The 20,721-nt window shown below is 52.5% G+C and overlaps 1 protein-coding gene across 1 annotated transcript in view; it reads left to right on the plus strand.

The window, feature by feature from the left end:
- Positions 1-20,721, plus strand: part of jade3 (jade family PHD finger 3) — a 48,592-nt gene that overhangs the window by 957 nt on the left and 26,914 nt on the right. The window contains exons 2-5 of the mRNA XM_039001799.1: positions 7,890-7,972; positions 9,549-9,706; positions 17,365-17,555; positions 20,134-20,345. Of these exons, the coding sequence (XP_038857727.1) occupies positions 7,890-7,972; positions 9,549-9,706; positions 17,365-17,555; positions 20,134-20,345 (644 nt within the window). The remainder of the gene's footprint in view (positions 1-7,889; positions 7,973-9,548; positions 9,707-17,364; positions 17,556-20,133; positions 20,346-20,721) is intronic.

The following is a 20,721-nucleotide window of genomic DNA, read 5'->3' on the forward strand; positions in this document are numbered from 1 at the left end:
ATTACAGGGGGGTACCGGTACATAGTCAATGTGGAGGCTATATACAGGGGGTACCGGTACATAGTCAATGTGGAGGCTATATACAGGGGGTACCGGTACATAGTCAATGTGGAGGCTATATACAGGGGGTACCGGTACAGAGTCAATGTGGAGGAGTAGAAAGGAGTAGAAAGGGTACATGGAGGTGTTAGGGTTAGTAAAGGAGTAGAAAGGATACATGGAGGTGTGTTAAGGTTAGTAAAGGAGTAGAAAGGATACATGGAGGTGTGTTAGGGTTAGTAAAGGAGTAGAAAGGATACATGGAGGTGTGTTAGTAAAGGAGTAGAAAGGATACATGGAGGTGTGTTAGTAAAGGAGTAGAAAGGATACATGGAGGTGTGTTGGGTTAGTAAAGGAGTAGAAAGGATACATGGAGGTGTGTTAGGGTTAGTAAAGGAGTAGAAAGGATACATGGAGGTGTGTTAGTAAAGGAGTAGAAAGGATACATGGAGGTGTGTTAGTAAAGGAGTAGAAAGGATACATGGAGGTGTGTTAGGGTTAGTAAAGGAGTAGAAAGGATACATGGAGGTGTGTTAGGGTTAGTAAAGGAGTAGAAAGGATACATGGAGGTGTGTTAGTAAAGGAGTAGAAAGGATCATGGAGTGTGTTAGGGTTAGTAAAGGAGTAGAAAGGATACATGGAGGTGTGTTAGGGTTAGTAAAGGAGTAGAAAGGATACATGGAGGTGTGTTAGGGTTAGTAAAGGAGTAGAAAGGATACATGGAGGTGTGTTAGGGTTAGTAAAGGAGTAGAAAGGATACATGGAGGTGTTAGGTAGTAAAGGAGTAGAAGGATACATGGAGGTGTGTTAGGGTTAGTAAAGGAGTAGAAAGGATACTAGGAGGTGTGTTAGGGTTAGTAAAGGAGTAGACAGGATACATGAGGTGTGGTAAGGTTAGTAAAGGAGTAGAAAGGATACATGGAGGTGTGTTAGGGTTGTAAAGGAGTAGACAGGATACTGGAGGTGTGTTAGGGTTAGTAAAGGAGTAGACAGGATACATGGAGGTGTGTAGGGTTAGTAAAGGAGTAGAAGGATACATGGAGGGTGTTAGGGTTAGTAAAGGAGTAGAAAGGATACATGGAGGTGTGTTAGGGTTAGTAAAGGAGTAGACAGGATACATGGAGGTGTGTTAGGGTTAGTAAAGGAGTAGAAAGGATACATGGAGGTGTGTTAGGGTTAGTAAAGGAGTAGACAGGATACATGGAGGTGTGTTAGGGTTAGTAAAGGAGTAGAAAGGATACATGGAGGTGTGTTAGGGTTAGTAAAGGAGTAGAAAGGATACATGGAGGTGTGTTAGGGTTAGTAAAGGAGTAGAAAGGATACATGGAGGTGTGTACCCCCCTGGAGGCCAGGTGTTTCCTGATGAGTCTCTCTGTTCCATACCAGTTAAACCCTCTGGTGGAGTGGCCGATACGGGGGAGGTGGACGCTGGCTGGGGGAGAGGAGAGAGGTGTACGAGAGGGAAATAAGGAGACTGAAATGGAATCTTTAGTGACTCAAATCAGCATCTTCAGTGACGTGTACAGCAGAGTATATGGTCTCTTCAACTACACACACACACACACACAGACGTAGACACACACACAGACGTAGACACACACACACACACACACACAGAAACACACACACACAGACGTAGACACACACACACACAGAAACACACACACACACACACACACAGACGTAGACACACACACACAGAAACACACACACAGAGGTACACACAGACCAAGACACACAAGGACCAAGACACACAAGGACAAAGACAGACAAGGACAAAGACAGACAAGGACAAAGACAGACAAGGACAAAGACACACAAGGACAAAGACAGACAGACAGACAGACAGACAGACAGACAGACAGACAGACAGACAGACAGACAGACAGACAGACAGACAGACAGACAGACAGACTACCCTTGTTAGTCTTGGCGACCCTGTAGATTCTCTGGAGTCCTTCTTCCAGAGCAGAGAGATGGATCCCTGACAGGCTGTTGTCTCTGGCTCTCTGCTGGGACACTATCAGGGCCACCTGGGGACAGACAGACAGACAGACACTATCAGGGCCACCTGGGGACAGACAGACACTATCAGGGCCACCTGGGGACAGACATACACTATCAGGGCCACCTGGGGACAGACAGCCACTATCAGGGCCAACTGGGGACAGACAGACACTATCAGGGCCACCTGGGGACAGACAGACACTATCAGGGCCACCTGGGGACAGACAGACACTATCAGGGCCACCTGGGGACAGACAGACAGACACATCAGAACAACCTGGGGACAGACAGACAGACACATCAGAACAACCTGGGGACAGACAGACACATTAGAACAACCTGAGGACGGACAGACACATCTGAACAATCTGGGGACAGACAGACAGTAGGAACACATCACATCAGGGCAACCTGAGGACGGACAGACAGACAGAAAGACAGACAGGAAGACAAACAGACAGACAGACAGACAGACAGACAGAAGGAACACACCGCATCAGGGCAACCTGAGAACAGACAGGAAGACAAACAGACAGACACATCAGAACAACCTGGGGACAGACAGACAGTAGGAACACATCACATCAGGGCAACCTGAGGACAGACAGGAAGACAAACAGACAGGAAGACAGACAGACAGACAGTAGGAACACACCGCATCAGGGCAACCTGAGGACAGACAGGAAGACAGACAGACAGACAGACAGTAGGAACACACCGCATCAGGGCAACCTGAGAACAGGAGGGAGGGAACAAATCACTCATTATACAAATCAGGTACATCATCATCATAATTACACAGGTATCTTAATTCTGTCAGAGCAGAGAGCGTCCCGACTTTCTGACGCATGTGATTACCTTTGGGCACACACTGCCCACAGGAACATACAGCGCCCACAGGAAGTATTCATACACACTGCCCACAGGAACATACAGCACCTACAGGAAGTATTCATACACACTGTCCACAGGAACATACAGCGCCTACAGGAAGTATTCATACACACTGCCCACAGGAACATACAGCGCCCACAGGAAGTATTCATACACACTGCCCACAGGAACATACAGCACCTACAAGAAGTATTCATACACACTGTCCACAGGAACATACAGCGCCTACAGGAAGTATTCATACACACTGCCCACAGGAACATACAGCGCCTACAGGAAGTATTCATACACACTGTCCACAGGAACATACAGCGCCTACAGGAAGTATTCATACACACTGCCCACAGGAACATACAGCACCTACAGGAAGTATTCATACACACTGTCCACAGGAACATACAGCGCCCACAGGAAGTATTCATACACACTGTCCACAGGAACATACAGTGCCTACAGGAAGTATTCATACACACTGCCTACAGGAAGTATTCATACACACTGCCCACAGGAACATACAGCGCCTACAGGAAGTATTCATACACACTGTCCACAGGAACATACAGCGCCTACAGGAAGTATTCATACACACTGCCCACAGGAACATACAGCGCCTACAGGAAGTATTCATACACACTGCCCACAGGAACATACAGCGCCCACAGGAAGTATTCATACACACTGCCCACAGGAACATACAGCGCCTACAGGAAGTATTCATACACACTGCCCACAGGAACATACAGCACCTACAGGAAGTATTCATACACACTGCCCACAGGACATACAGCGCCTACAGGAAGTATTCATACACACTGCCCACAGGAAGTATTCATACACATGCCCACAGGAACATACAGCGCCCACAGGAAGTATTCATACACACTGCCACGGACAACAGCGCCCACAGGAAGTATTCATACACACTGCCACAGGAACATACAGCGCCTACAGGAAGTATTCATACACACTGTCCACAGGAACATACAGCACCTACAGGAAGTATTCATACACACTGCCCACAGGAACATACAGCGCCTACAGGAAGTATTCATACACACTGCCCACAGGAAGTATTCATACACACTGCCCACAGGAACATACAGCGCCCACAGGAAGTATTCATACACACTGCCCACAGGAACATACAGCACCTACAGGAAGTATTCATACACACTGCCCACAGGAACATACAGCGCCACAGGAAGTATTCATACACACTGCCACAGGAACATACAGCGCCTACAGGAAGTATTCATACACACTGCCACAGGAACATACAGCGCCTACAGGAAGTATTTCATACACACTGCCCACAGGAACATACAGCGCCTACAGGAAGTATTCATACACACTGTCCACAGGAACATACAGCGCCTACAGGAAGTATTCATACACACTGCCCACAGGAACATACAGCGCCTACAGGAAGTATTCATACACACTGTCCACAGGAACATACAGCGCCTACAGGAAGTATTCATACACACTGTCCACAGGAACATACAGCGCCTACAGGAAGTATTCATACACACTGTCCACAGGAACATACAGCGCCTACAGGAAGTATTCATACACACTGCCCACAGGAACATACAGCGCCTACAGGAAGTATTCATACACACTGTCCACAGGAACATACAAGCCCCTACAGGAAGTATTCATACACACTGCCCACAGGAACATACAGCGACTACAGGAAGTATTCATACACACTGTCCACAGAACATACAGCGCCTACAGGAAGTATCATCACACTGTCCACAGGAACATACAGCGCCTACAGGAAGTATTCATACACAACTGCCCACCAGGAACATACAGCGCTACGGAAGTATTCATACACACGGTCCACAGGAACATACAGCGCCTACAGGAAGTATTCATACACACTGCCCACAGGAACATACAGCGCCTACAGGAAGTATTCATACACACTGTCCACAGAACATACAGCGCCTACAGAAGTATTCATACACAATCGCCCACAGGAACATACAGCGCTACAGGAAGTATTCATACACACTGTCCACAGGAACATACAGCGCCTACAGGAAGTATTCATACACACTGCCCACAGGAACATACAGCGCCCACAGGAAGTATTCATACACACTGCCCACAGGAACATACAGCACCTACAGGAAGTATTCATACACACTGCCCACAGGAACATACAGCGCCCACAGGAAGTATTCATACACACTGCCCACAGGAACATACAGTGCCTACAGGAAGTATTCATACACACTGCCCACAGGAACATACAGCGCCTACAGGAAGTATTCATACACACTGCCTACAGGAAGTATTCATACACACTGCCCACAGGAACATACAGCGCCTACAGGAAGTATTCATACACACTGCCCAGAATACGCCCTACAGGAAGTATTCATACACACTGTCCACAGGAACATACAGCGCCTACAGGAAGTATTCATAAACAATGCCACAGGAACATAAGCGCCTACAGGAAGTATTCATACACACTGCCACAGGAACATACGCGCCTACAGGAAGTATTCATACACACTGCCCACAGGAACATACAGCACCTACAGGAAGTATTCATACACACTGTCCACAGACAACATACAGCGCCCACAGGAAAGTATTCATACACACTGTCCACAGGAACATACTGCCTACAGGAGTATTCAACCCACTGTCCACAGGAACATACAGCACCTACAGGAAGAGTTCATACACACTGGCCCACAGGAACATACAGCGCCTACAGGAAGTATTCATACACACTGGCCCACAGGAAGTATTCATACACACTGCCCACAGAACATACAGCGCCCACACAGGAAGTATTCATACAACACTGCCACAGGAACATACAGACCTACAGGAAGTATTCATACACACTGCCACAGGAACATACAGCGCCCCCAGGAAGTATTCATTACACACTGCCACACAGGAACATACAGCGCCTACAGGAAGTCCAAAAGGCACCTAAAGACTCTCATATCCTGAGAAACAAGATTCTCTGGTCTGATGAAACCAAGATTGAACTTTTTGGCGTCTTGTCTGAAGGAAACCTGTCACCATCCCTACGGTGAAGAATGGTGGTGGCAGCATCATGCTGTGGGGATGTTTTCCAGCGGCAGGGACTGGGAGACTAGTCAGGATCGAGGGAAATATGAACGGAGCAAAGTACAGAGAGATCCTTGATGAAAACCTGCTCCAGAGCGCTCAGGACCTCAGACTGGGGCAAAGGTTCACCTTCCAACAGGACAACGACCCTAAGCACACAGCCAAAACAATGCAGGAGTGGCTTCGGGACAAGTCTCTGAATGTCCTTGAGTGACCCAGCCAGATCCCGGACTTGAACTCGATCGAACATCTCTGGAGAGACCTGAAAATAGCTGTGCAGCAACGCTCCCCATCCAACCTGACAGAGCTTGAGAGGATCTGCAAAGAACAATGGAATAAACTCCCCAAATACAGGTGTGCCAAGCTGGTAGCGTCATACCCAAGAAGACTCCAGGCTGTAATCACTGCCAAAGGTGCTTCAACAATGTACTGAGTAAAGGGTCTGAATACTTATATAAATATGATATTTCCATTTATTTTATTTGATAAATTAGCAAAAATTCCTAAAAGCCTGTTTTTGTTTTGTCATTTTGGGGTATTGTGTGTAGATTTGGGGGGGGGGAACAAATCCATTTCAGAATATGGCTGTAATGTAACAAAATCTGGGAAAAAGTCAAGGGGTCTGAATACTTTACGAAGTGTTTGTTGCATGTTTTGCATTTTCATCTTGACAAAAAAATCAGGTCAGGCATGTACCAGGGTTGGCTCAATCTGAAACGAAGCCAGTCAATTCAGGAAGTTTTAAAACATGTACCAGGGTTGGCTCAATCTGAAACGAAGCCAGTCAATTCAGGAAGTTTTAAAACATTTACCAGGGTTGGCTCAATCTGAAACGAAGCCAGTCAATTCAAGAAGTTTTAAAACATTTACCAGGGTTGGCTCAATCTGAAACGAAGCCAGTCAATTCAGGAAGTTTTAAAACATTTACCAGGGTTGGCTCAATCTGAAACGAAGCCAGTCAATTCAGGAAGTTTTAAAACATTTACCAGGGTTGGCTCAATCTGAAACGAAGCCAGTCAATTCAGGAAGTTTTAAAACATGTACCAGGGTTGGCTCAATCTGAAACGAAGCCAGTCAATTCAGGAAGTTTTAAAACATGTACCAGGGTTGGCTCAATCTGAAACGAAGCCAGTCAATTCAGGAAGTTTTAAAACATTTACCAGGGTTGGCTCAATCTGAAACGAAGCCAGTCAATTCAGGAAGTTTTAAAACATGTACCAGGGTTGGCTCAATCGGAAACGAAGCCAGTCAATTCAGGAAGTTTTAAAACATTTACCAGGGTTGGCTCAATCTGAAACGAAGCCAGTCAATTCAAGAAGTTTTAAAACATTTACCAGGGTTGGCTCAATCTGAAACGAAGCCAGTCAATTCAGGAAGTTTTAAAACCTGTACCAGGGTTGGCTCAATTTGAAACGAAGCCAGTCAATTCAGGAAGTTTTAAAACATGTACCAGGGTTGGCTCAATCTGAAACGAAGCCAGTCAATTCAGGAAGTTTTAAAACATTTACCAGGGTTGGCTCAATCTGAAACGAAGCCAGTCAATTCAGGAAGTTTTAAAACATTTACCAGGGTTGGCTCAATCTGAAACGAAGCCAGTCAATTCAGGAAGTTTTAAAACCTGTACCAGGGTTGGCTCAATTTGAAACGAAGCCAGTCAATTCAGGAAGTTTTAAAATGTTTGAAATAAATAGCTACTACATTTCTGTTTTATTGAAAATAAAGGAATTTTTTCCAGATTGAATTGTAATTTTAGTTTACTTCCTGAATTGACTGCCTTCAATTAGAATTGAGCCCAACCCTGGCGTGTACGCCCGGTTCCTCTCTCAAACTCCCTTTTACCTCAGGTCCTTCCACCTCCTTCTGCTCCTCCAACAAGTATGGAAGCAAACCTGGAACCCCTGCTCCCATGCCCAAGAAACCAGCAGAGGTACAGTATGAGAAGGACACTGTTTCCTGTGTATGGGCTGGTTATCTCTCAGCTTGTTCCCTCATGACAACTCCATAGGGCTCTGGTCAATAGTAGTGCACTGTTTAGGTAATAGGGGGCCATTTTGGACTCTCTCCTCCCTCACTAGGGTAGAATGTCTCTGTCAGCCTGTTGATACCCCCTCTCCTCCTTCACTAGGGTAGAATGTCTCTGTCAGCCTGTTGATACCCCCTCTCCTCCCTCACTAGGGTAGAATGTCTCTGTCAGCCTGTTGATACCCTCTCTCCTCCCTCACTAGGGTAGAATGTCTCTGTCAGCCTGTTGATACCCCCTCTCCTCCTTCACTAGGGTAGAATGTCTCTGTCAGCCTGTTGATACCCTCTCTCCTCCCTCAGCCTGTTGATACCCTCTCTCCTCCCTCACTAGGGTAGAATGTCTCTGTCAGCCTGTTGATACCCTCTCTCCTCCCTCACTAGGGTAGAATGTCTCTGTCAGCCTGTTGATACCCCCTCTCCTCCCTCACTAGGGTAGAATGTCTCTGTCAGCCTGTTGATACCCCCTCTCCTCCTTCACTAGGGTAGAATGTCTCTGTCAGCCTGTTGATACCCCCTCTCCTCCTTCACTAGGGTAGAATGTCTCTGTCAGCCTGTTGATACCCTCTCTCCTCCCTCAGCCTGTTGATACCCTCTCTCCTCCCTCACTAGGGTAGAATGTCTCTGTCAGCCTGTTGATACCCCCTCTCCTCCCTCACTAGGGTAGAATGTCTGTCAGCCTGTTGATACCCTCTCTCCTCCCTCACTAGGGTAGAATGTCTCTGTCAGCCTGTTGATACCCCCTCTCCTCCCTCAGCCTGTTGATACCCTCTCTCCTCCCTCACTAGGGTAGAATGTCTCTGTCAGCCTGTTGATACCCCCTCTCCTCCTTCACTAGGGTAGAATGTCTCTGTCAGCCTGTTGATACCCCCTCTCCTCCTTCACTAGGGTAGAATGTCTCTGTCAGCCTGTTGATACCCCCTCTCCTCCTTCACTAGGGTAGAATGTCTCTGTCAGCCTGTTGATACCCCCTCTCCTCCTTCACTAGGGTAGAATGTCTCTGTCAGCCTGTTGATACCCTCTCTCCTCCCTCACTAGGGTAGAATGTCTGTCGGCCTGTTGATACCCCCTCTCCTCCCTCACTAGGGTAGAATGTCTCTGTCAGCCTGTTGATACCCCCTCTCCTCCCTCACTAGGGTAGAATGTCTCTGTCAGCCTGTTGATACCCCCTCTCCTCCCTCACTAGGGTAGAATGTCTGTCAGCCTGTTGATACCCTCTCTCCTCCCTCACTAGGGTAGAATGTCTCTGTCAGCCTGTTGATACCCCCTCTCCTCCCTCACTAGGGTAGAATGTCTCTGTCAGCCTGTTGATACCCTCTCTCCTCCCTCACTAGGGTAGAATGTCTCTGTCAGCCTGTTGATACCCCCTCTCCTCCTTCACTAGGGTAGAATGTCTCTGTCAGCCTGTTGATACCCCCTCTCCTCCCTCACTAGGGTAGAATGTCTCTGTCAGCCTGTTGATACCCCCTCTCCTCCCTCACTAGGTGTTCAGGAAAGACCTGATCAGCGCCATGAAGCTGCCAGACTCTCACCATGTCTCCCCTGAAGACTATTACCTGCTGGGGGACACCTGGAGACAGGAGTGGGAGAAGGGGGTGCAGGTGCCGGCCTTCCCCGAAACCATCCCACACGCCTCCATCAGGTAACCCTCCCACGCCGCCTCCATCGGGTAACCCTCCCACGCCGCCTCCATCGGGTAACCCTCCCACACGCCTCCGTCGGGTAACCCTCCCACGCGCCTCCGTCGGGTAACCCTCCCACGCGCCTCCGTCGGGTAACCCTCCCACGCGCCTCCGTCGGGTAACCCTCCCACGCGCCTCCGTCGGGTAACCCTCCCACGCGCCTCCGTCGGGTAACCCTCCCACGCTCTCCGTCGGGTAACCCTCCATCAGGTAACCCTCCCACGCTCTCCGTCGGGTAACCCTCCCACACGCCTCCATCGGGTAACCCTCCCACGCGCCTCCGTCGGGTAACCCTCCCACGCGCCTCCGTCGGGTAACCCTCCCACGCGCCTCCGTCGGGTAACCCTCCCACGCTCTCCGTCGGGTAACCCTCCATCAGGTAACCCTCCCACGCTCTCCGTCGGGTAACCCTCCCACACGCCTCCATCAGGTAACCCTCCATCAGGTAACCCTCCCACACGCCTCCATCGGGTAACCCTCCGTCAGGTAACCCTCCCACGCTCTCCGTCGGGTAACCCTCCCACGCTCTCCGTCGGGTAACCCTCCCACGCGCCTCCGTCGGGTAACCCTCCCACGCGCCTCCGTCGGGTAACCCTCCCACGCGCCTCCGTCGGGTAACCCTCCCACGCGCCTCCGTCGGGTAACCCTCCATCAGGTAACCCTCCACGCTCTCCGTCGGGTAACCCTCCCACGCGCCTCCGTCGGGAACCCTCCCACGCGCCTCCGTCGGGTAACCCTCCCACGCGCCTCCGTCGGGTAACCCTCCATCAGGTAACCCTCCCACGCGCCTCCATCAGGTAACCCTCCCACGCTCTCCATCAGGTAACCCTCCCACGCTCTCCATCGGGTAACCCTCCCACGCGCCTCCGTCGGGTAACCCTCCATCAGGTAACCCTCCCACGCGCCTCCATCAGGTAACCCTCCCACGCGCTCCATCAGGTAACCCTCCCACACGACTCCGTCGGGTAACCCTCCATCAGGTAACCCTCCCACGCGCCTCCGTCAGGTAACCCTCCCACGCGCCTCCGTCGGGTAACCCTCCATCAGGTAACCCTCCCACGCGCCTCCATCAGGTAACCCTCCCACGCGCTCCATCAGGTAACCCTCCCACGCGCCTCCGTCGGGTAACCCTCCCACGCGCCTCCGTCGGGTAACCCTCCCACGCGCCTCCGTCGGGTAACCCTCCCACGCTCTCCGTCGGGTAACCCTCCCACGCTCTCCGTCGGGTAACCCTCCATCAGGTAACCCTCCCACACGGCTCCATCGGGTAACCCTCCGTCAGGTAACCCTCCCACGCTCTCCGTCGGGTAACCCTCCCACGCGCCTCCGTCGGGAACCCTCCCACGCTCTCCGTCGGGTAACCCTCCCACGCGCCTCCGTCGGGTAACCCTCCCACGCGCCTCCATCAGGTAACCCTCCCACGCTCTCCGTCGGGTAACCCTCCCACACGCCTCCGTCGGGTAACCCTCCCACACGCCTCCGTCGGGTAACCCTCCCACGCGCCTCCGTCGGGTAACCCTCCCACGCGCCTCCGTCAGGTAACCCTCCCACACGCCTCCGTCGGGTAACCCTCCCACGCTCTCCGTCGGGTAACCCTCCCACGCGCCTCCGTCGGGTAACCCTCCCACGCGCCTCCGTCGGGTAACCCTCCCACGCGCCTCCGTCGGGTAACCCTCCCACGCCGCCTCCATCGGGTAACCCTCCCACACGCCTCCGTCGGGTAACCCTCCCACGCGCCTCCGTCGGGTAACCCTCCCACGCGCCTCCGTCAGGTAACCCTCCCACGCGCCTCCGTCGGGTAACCCTCCCACGCGCCTCCGTCAGGTAACCCTCCCACGCTCTCCGTCGGGTAACCCTCCATCAGGTAACCCTCCCACACGGCTCCATCGGGTAACCCTCCATCAGGTAACCCTCCCACGCTCTCCGTCGGGTAACCCTCCCACACGCCTCCATCAGGTAACCCTCCATCAGGTAACCCTCCCACACGCCTCCATCGGGTAACCCTCCGTCAGGTAACCCTCCCACGCTCTCCGTCGGGTAACCCTCCCACGCGCCTCCGTCGGGAACCCTCCCACGCGCCTCCGTCGGGAACCCTCCCACGCGCCTCCGTCGGGTAACCCTCCCACGCGCCTCCATCAGGTAACCCTCCCACGCTCTCCATCGGGTAACCCTCCCACGCTCTCCGTCGGGTAACCCTCCCACACGCCTCCGTCGGGTAACCCTCCCACACGCCTCCGTCGGGTAACCCTCCCACGCGCCTCCGTCAGGTAACCCTCCCACACGCCTCCGTCGGGTAACCCTCCCACGCGCCTCCGTCGGGTAACCCTCCCACACGCCTCCGTCGGGTAACCCTCCCACACGCCTCCATCGGGTAACCCTCCCACGCGCCTCCGTCGGGTAACCCTCCCACGCGCCTCCGTCAGGTAACCCTCCCACGCGCCTCCGTCGGGTAACCCTCCCACGCGCCTCCGTCAGGTAACCCTCCCACGCTCTCCGTCGGGTAACCCTCCATCAGGTAACCCTCCCACACGGCTCCATCGGGTAACCCTCCATCAGGTAACCCTCCCACGCTCTCCGTCGGGTAACCCTCCCACACGCCTCCATCAGGTAACCCTCCATCAGGTAACCCTCCCACACGCCTCCATCGGGTAACCCTCCGTCAGGTAACCCTCCCACGCTCTCCGTCGGGTAACCCTCCCACGCGCCTCCGTCGGGAACCCTCCCACGCGCCTCCGTCGGGAACCCTCCCACGCGCCTCCGTCGGGTAACCCTCCCACGCGCCTCCATCAGGTAACCCTCCCACGCTCTCCATCGGGTAACCCTCCCACGCTCTCCGTCGGGTAACCCTCCCACACGCCTCCGTCGGGTAACCCTCCCACACGCCTCCGTCGGGTAACCCTCCCACGCGCCTCCGTCGGGTAACCCTCCCACACGCCTCCGTCGGGTAACCCTCCCACGCGCCTCCGTCGGGTAACCCTCCCACACGCCTCCATCGGGTAACCCTCCCACACGCCTCCATCGGGTAACCCTCCCACGCGCCTCCGTCGGGTAACCCTCCCACGCGCCTCCGTCAGGTAACCCTCCCACGCGCCTCCGTCGGGTAACCCTCCCACGCGCCTCCGTCAGGTAACCCTCCCACGCTCTCCGTCGGGTAACCCTCCATCAGGTAACCCTCCCACACGGCTCCATCGGGTAACCCTCCATCAGGTAACCCTCCCACGCTCTCCGTCGGGTAACCCTCCCACACGCCTCCATCGGGTAACCCTCCGTCGGGTAACCCTCCATCGGGTAACCCTCCCACGCGCCTCCGTCGGGTAACCCTCCCACACGCCTCCATCGGGTAACCCTCCCACACGCCTCCATCGGGTAACCCTCCCACGCGCCTCCGTCGGGTAACCCTCCCACACGCCTCCGTCGGGTAACCCTCCCACGCGCCTCCGTCGGTTAACCCTCCCACACGCCTCCATCGGGTAACCCTCCGTCGGGTAACCCTCCATCGGGTAACCCTCCCACGCGCCTCCGTCGGGTAACCCTCCCACACGCCTCCATCGGGTAACCCTCCCACACGCCTCCATCGGGTAACCCTCCCACGCGCCTCCGTCGGTTAACCCTCCCACGCGCCTCCATCTAACATAGACACCACAAAATGTTTCCCTTTGTTGTGCAGTGAGTAGCAGCACCAAAATCCACATTGTAAAAAATACAATCAAAAGGTCTCTAAACCAGGTGTGTGTGTGTGTGTGGTTATTTTCTTCTGCAGTGTGAGAGAGGAATTGGCCTATATGGATAGGGCTACATAGGGCTACATAGGGCTACATAGGGCTACAGCAATTAAAAGGGAACAGTTTGTAGAGTATGGGGAAATTATTAGAATAAGGTGAGGACAACAGTTCACCTGACTCAAGACTGAATCCATAAGATTAAAACATGTCAAGGGTTTTAATGAGAGGACTGACTGGTGTCTCCAAGTGGCCACACCTCTCCAGACTGGTGTCTCCAAGTGGCCACACCTCTCCAGACTGGTGTCTCCAAGTGGCCACACCTCTCCAGACTGGTGTCTCCAAGTGGCCACACCTCTCCAGACTGGTGTCTCCAAGTGGCCACACCTCTCCAGACTGGTGTCTCCAAGTGGCCACACCTCTCCAGACTGGTGTCTCCAAGTGACCACACCTCTCCAGACTGGTGTCTCCAAGTGACCACACCTCTCCAGACTGGTGTCTCCAAGTGGCCACACCTCTCCAGACTGGTGTCTCCAAGTGGCCACACCTCTCCAGACTGGTGTCTCCAAGTAGCCACACCTCTCCAGACTGGTGTCTCCAAGTGGCCACACCTCTCCAGACTGGTGTCTCCAAGTAGCCACACCTCTCCAGACTGTGGGTTTCAGTGAGAGGATGGACTGGTGTCTCCAAGTGGCCACACCTCTCCAGACTGGTGTCTCCAAGTGGCCACACCTCTCCAGACTGGTGTCTCCAAGTGGCCACACCTCTCCAGACTGGTGTCTCCAAGTAGCCACACCTCTCCAGACTGGTGTCTCCAAGTAGCCACACCTCTCCAGACTGGTGTGTCCAAGTGACCACACCTCTCCAGACTGGTGTCTCCAAGTAGCCACACCTCTCCAGACTGTGGGTTTCAGTGAGAGGATGGACTGGTGTCTCCAAGTGGCCACACCTCTCCAAAGTGTGCACAGTTCCTAAGTAATTTCGATACACTTTTATGATTTAAAAAAGTCTAAAGCTATAAAAAGAATTTTTTGCTGTGCCGTTGAGGAACTAGAGTAAGCACACTTGTAGTGGTTTGGAACACAGGCCTGCATCCCTGCCTGTTTGGTTTGGAACACGGCCCTGCATCCCTGCCTGTTTGGTTTGGAACACGGCCCTGCATTCCTGCCTGTTTGGTTTGGAACACGGCCCTGCATCCCTGCCTGTTTGGTTTGGAACACGGCCCTGCATCCCTGCCTGTTTGGTTTGGAACACAGCCCTGCATCCCTGCCTGTTTGGTTTGGAACACAGCCCTGCATCCCTGCCTGTTTGGTTTGGAACACAGCCCTCCATCCCTGCCTGTTTGGTTTGGAACACAGCCCTGCATTCCTGCCTGTTTGGTTTGGAACACAGCCCTGCATCCCTGCCTGTTTGGTTTGGAACACAGCCCTCCATCCCTGCCTGTTTGGTTTGGAACACAGCCCTGCATTCCTGCCTGTTTGGTTTGGAACACAGCCCTCCATCCCTGCCTGTTTGGTTTGGAACACAGCCCTGCATCCCTGCCTGTTTGGTTTGGAACACAGCCCTCCATTCCTGCCTGTTTGGTTTGGAACACAGCCCTGCATTCCTGCCTGTTTGGTTTGGAACACAGCCCTCCATTCCTGCCTGTTTGGTTTGGAACACAGCCCTGCATTCCTGCCTGTTTGGTTTGGAACACAGCCCTCCATTCCTGCCTGTTTGGTTTGGAACACAGCCCTGCATTCCTGCCTGTTTGGTTTGGAACACAGGCCTGCATCCCTGCCTGTTTGGTTTGGAACACGGCCCTGCATCCCTGCCTGTTTGGTTTGGAACACGGCCCTGCATTCCTGCCAACACACAACTACTGTTTACACAATCCACAAATTGTCTACTATTAAATCGCAATCTGGGTCATGTGAGCATAATTTGAAAGCTTGTTCTATTGCCAACATGACAAGCTAAATTATGAAATACTATCTTACAGTGTTAGGCTTTCACAAGACAATTCAGAGAAGTAGGTTGTGATTTTGAATGCACGCGTGACTCCATTCCGATGTGTGGTCAGTGCCAAATGTTCTTCACAATACACACAGGTTCATCCTGTTCAGGACAGGTCCGGGTACGACGCCGTGTCGTCCTGTTCAGGACAGGTCCGGGTACGACGCCGTGTCATCCTGTTCAGGACAGGTCCGGGTACGACGCCGTGTCATCCTGTTTAGGACAAACCAGGGTACGACGCCGTGTCATCCTGTTCAGGACAAACCAGGGTACGTCGCCGTGTCATCCTGTTTAGGACAAACCAGGGTACGTCGCCGTGTCATCCTGTTTAGGACAAACCAGGGTACGACGCCGTGTCGCCCTGTTCAGGACAGGTCCGGGTACGACGCCGTGTCATCCTGTTCAGGACAGGTCCGGGTACGACGCCGTGTCATCCTGTTCAGGACAGGTCCGGGTACGACGCCGTGTCATCCTGTTTAGGACAGGTCCGGGGTACGAAGCCGTGTCATCCTGTTTAGGACAGGTCCGGGGTACGACGCCGTGTCATCCTGTTTAGGACAAACCAGGGTACGACGCCGTGTCATCCTGTTTAGGACAGGTCCGGGGTACGACGCCGTGTCGTCCTGTTTAGGACAGGTCCGGGGTACGAAGCCGTGTCATCCTGTTTAGGACAGGTCCGGGGTACGACGCCGTGTCATCCTGTTTAGGACAAACCAGGGTACGACGCCGTGTCATCCTGTTTAGGACAAACCAGGGTACGACGCCGTGTCATCCTGTTTAGGACAAACTAGGGTACGACGCCGTGTCGTCCTGTTCAGGACAAACCAGGGTACGACGCCGTGTCGTCCTGTTCAGGACAAACCAGGGTACGACGCCGTGTCGTCCTGTTCAGGACAAACCAGGGTACGACGCCGTGTCGTCCTGTTCAGGACAAACCAGGGTACGACGCCGTGTCGTCCTGTTCAGGACAAACCAGGGTACGACGCCGTGTCGTCCTGTTCAGGACAGGCCAGGGTACGACGCCGTGTCGTCCTGTTCAGGACAGGCCAGGGTACGACGCCGTGTCGTCCTGTTCAGGACAGGCCAGGGTACGACGCCGTGTCGTCCTGTTCAGGACAGGTCCGGGTACGACGCCGTGTCGTCCTGTTCAGGACAGGTCCGGGTACGACGCCGTGTCGTCCTGTTCAGGACAGGTCCGGGTACGACGCCGTGTCGTCCTGTTCAGGACAGGTCCGGGTACGACGCCGTGTCGTCCTGTTCAGGACAGGTCCGGGTACGACGCCGTGTCGTCCTGTTCAGGACAGGTCCGGGTACGACGCCGTGTCGTCCTGTTCAGGACAGGCCAGGGTACGGTGTCGTCATGTAGCTGTACATCAAACATATTGATCATAAATTTTGACACTGCATATGACATGAGTTTTATTATGTTTGGCTTGCTTGTATGACATCAAAACAGTATTTATTATAATCCTTAACGTCTCGTCTTTAAAAATACGTAGAGTCCTCGTAATTTACAGCAATTCCCTCACTCAGACAAAGTGTGCAAAAGTTGCCCAATTAGCAGGAGGGGATGAGATGACAAGTTCAGAACAGCTGTCAGTCAACCCACACAGCGCTGTGAAGCACAGAGCCTGAGCTCTGACGTCATGTATAGCACGTTACTGTACAGTCAAAACCCACACAGCGCTGTGAAGCACAGAGCCTGAGCTCTGACGTCATGTATAGCACGTTACTGTACAGCCACTACGTTCCAATTTAGGTGCTTCTCAGTGTCCAGGTCTGCCATACTCAACCTGTATATGGGTATGACTGTAGAGGGTTACTGGTTCTCTGTTTGTCTGGGTACTGGACGACTTCCCAAACTGCCAGTGATTCCTTACACTTGTTTGTATTTGTGTCTGTAGGAACGTAGCGGAGAAGCCGAAGGAGACGGTGTTCACCCTACAGAAGAGGTATATCCAGTGCTGGAGTCAGACCTCTACGGAGACGGGTTACGTTAACATCAAGGAGCTGGCTGAGGCCATGTGCTCTTATGACCTGGATAACATGGACCTCTACTGGCTGCAGGCATTCAACGCTGAGCTGGAACACATGGGTAAGGACTCAACGCTGAGCTGGGACACATGGGTAAGGACTCAACGCTGAGCTGGGACACATGGGTAAGGACTCAATGCTGAGCTGGGACACATGGGTAAGGACTCAACGCTGAGCTGGGACACATGGGTAAGGACTCAACGCTGAGCTGGAACACATGGGTAAGGACTCAACGCTGAGCTGGGACACATGGGTAAGGACTCAACGCTGAGCTGGGACACATGGGTAAGGACTCAACGCTGAGCTGGGACACATGGGTAAGGACTCAACGCTGAGCTGGGACACATGGGTAAGGACTCAACGCTGAGCTGGAACACATGGGTAAGGACTCAACGCTGAGCTGGGACACATGGGTAAGGACTCAATGCTGAGCTGGGACACATGGGTAAGGACTCAACGCTGAGCTGGGACACATGGGTAAGGAACACAATGCTGAGCTGGAACACATGGGTAAGGACTCAACGCTGAGCTGGGACACATGGGTAAGGACTCAACGCTGAGCTGGGACACATGGGTAAGGACTCAACGCTGAGCTGGGACACATGGGTAAGGACTCAATGCTGAGCTGGGACACATGGGTAAGGACTCAATGCTGAGCTGGGACACATGGGTAAGGACTCAACGCTGAGCTGGGACACATGGGTAAGGACTCAACGCTGAGCTGGAACACATGGGTAAGGACTCAGCGCTGAGCTGGGACACATGGGTAAGGACTCAATGCTGAGCTGGAACACATGGGTAAGGACTCAATGCTGAGCTGGAACACATGGGTAAGGACTCAATGCTGAGCTGGAACACATGGGTAAGGACTCAACGCTGAGCTGGGACACGTGGATAAGGTTCGGTTTGCTCCTAGCATGCTAGGCGACGCGAATGTCTGTGTTCGCATACTCCCTTAAAAGACCTTCTCTTGAAAAACAAGAAAAAAAGTGGGAATATTACTGTTCATCTGTACTGAAGACATCTGTACTGAAGACATCTGTACTGAGGACATCTGTACTGAGGACATCTGTACTGAAGACATCTGTACTGAAGACATCTGTACTGAGGACATCTGTACTGAGGACATCTGTACTGAGGACATCTGTACTGAGGACATCTGTACTGAAGACATCTGTATTGAAGACATCTGTATTGAAGACATCTGTATTGAAGACATCTGTACTGAAGACATCTGTACTGAGGACATCTGTATTGAAGACATCTGTATTGAAGACATCTGTATTGAAGACATCTGTATTGAAGACATCTGTACTGAGGACATCTGTACTGAAGACATCTGTACTGAAGACATCTGTACTGAAGACATCTGTACTGAAGACATCTGTATTGAAGACATCTGTACTGAGGACATCTGTACTGAAGACATCTGTATTGAAGACATCTGTAATGAACTTGGACTTTTTTGCGGAGGAGGTCATATTCATTCTATTTTACATTAAAGATATTTGGTCCAGTATTTGGTCCAGTATTTCTCAAGTGAAAACTAGTAGTTGCTTGTTGAATGACAACAAACAACCAATTGAAGAATCCCATCCATAGTGCCCACTCCTACTAGGAGTAGTACTGTTGACCAATCACAGACAAGGGGCGTAGACTTCAGATACCGAAATTCAACTTGCCTCAAGAAAGACGTGTGTTCAAACAGCCGTAAAAAAAGAACTGCCGAACACTAAAACTAAAACGAAAGTCACAACGTTTCATCATAATATATGCTTGAACTGTTTCGACTGGGAAGCATGGGACGGCTTCACACCTCCACCTTCCAGGGGACAGGCTTCACACCTCCACCTTCCAGGGGACAGGCTTCACACCTCCACCTTCCAGGGGACGGCTTCACACCTCCACCTTCCAGGGGACAGGCTTCACACCTCCACCTTCCAGGGGACAGGCTTCACACCTCCACCTTCCAGGGGACAGGCTTCACACCTCCACCTTCCAGGGGACAGGCTTCACACCTCCACCTTCCAGGGGACAGGCTTCACACCTTCACACCTTCCAGGGGACAGGCTTCACACCTTCACACCTTCCAGGGGACAGGCTTCACACCTTCACACCTTCCAGGGGACAGGCTTCACACCTTCCGGGGGACAGGCTTCACACCTTCCGGGGGACAGGCTTCACACCTTCCGGGGGACAGGCTTCGCACCTTCCGGGGGACAGGCTTCGCACCTTCCGGGGGACAGGCTTCGCACCTTCCGGGGGACAGGCTTCGCACCTTCCGGGGGACAGGCTTCGCACCTTCCGGGGGACAGGCTTGAGTAAGGCTCTGCCCAGATTGGCTTATCTTGATCACGTAAGGAGTGGTTATTTGGAGTACAAGGTGATTTGTACATCAATGATTCAGAGCCCTGCTCAGGCCCATGTTCTGCTCGGTATCTTTTGAGGCTTTGTGGAGAACAGAGGAATGTGGCTATGGGCAGCTGGAGCTCTTCCAACGTTGTCCTCACTGTCGTTGTGTGTTCTGTCTCTCACAGGAGGGTCTCGGAGACGAGCCAACTTATTCTGTCTCTGTGTCTAACTGTTATTCTGTCTCTGTGTCTTAACTGTCTGTCTCTCTGTGTTACGTCATTCCCCAGGGGAGGGGCCTGTAGACGAGCTGACAATGGAGCGCACCATGGAGGCATTGGAGCGTCATTGCCATGACAACATGAACCACGCCATCGACACGGTAGAAGGGCTGGGCATCGAGTACGACGAGGACGTCATCTGTGACGTGTGTCGCTCCCCCGACAGCGAGGAGGGCAACGACATGGTCTTCTGTGACAAATGTAACATCTGTGTTCACCAGGTAGGAACCTGATAATTATAGAATGTACTACTAATGATAAACTGGGTGGTCCCTGCCCTGAATGCTGATTGGCTGACAGCCATGGTATATCAGACCGTATATCACGGGTATGACAAAACATTTATTTTTACTGCTCTAATTATGTTGGTAACCAGTTTATAATAGCAATAAGGCACCTCAGGGGTTTGTGGTGGTTATGGCCAATATACCACGGCTATGGGATGTATCCGCGTTGTGCATAAGAACAGCCGTTAGCCGTGGTATATAGGGCATATACCACACCTCATTGGGTCTTATTGCTTAAATATACACTGAGCAGTGGAGGCTCCTCAGCAGAGGAAGGGGAGGACCATCCTCCTTAGTGAATTTCACAAGT

The sequence above is a fragment of the Salvelinus namaycush genome, chromosome 10, assembly GCF_016432855.1.
Source record: "Salvelinus namaycush isolate Seneca chromosome 10, SaNama_1.0, whole genome shotgun sequence".
Taxonomy (NCBI): Eukaryota; Metazoa; Chordata; class Actinopteri; order Salmoniformes; family Salmonidae; genus Salvelinus; species Salvelinus namaycush.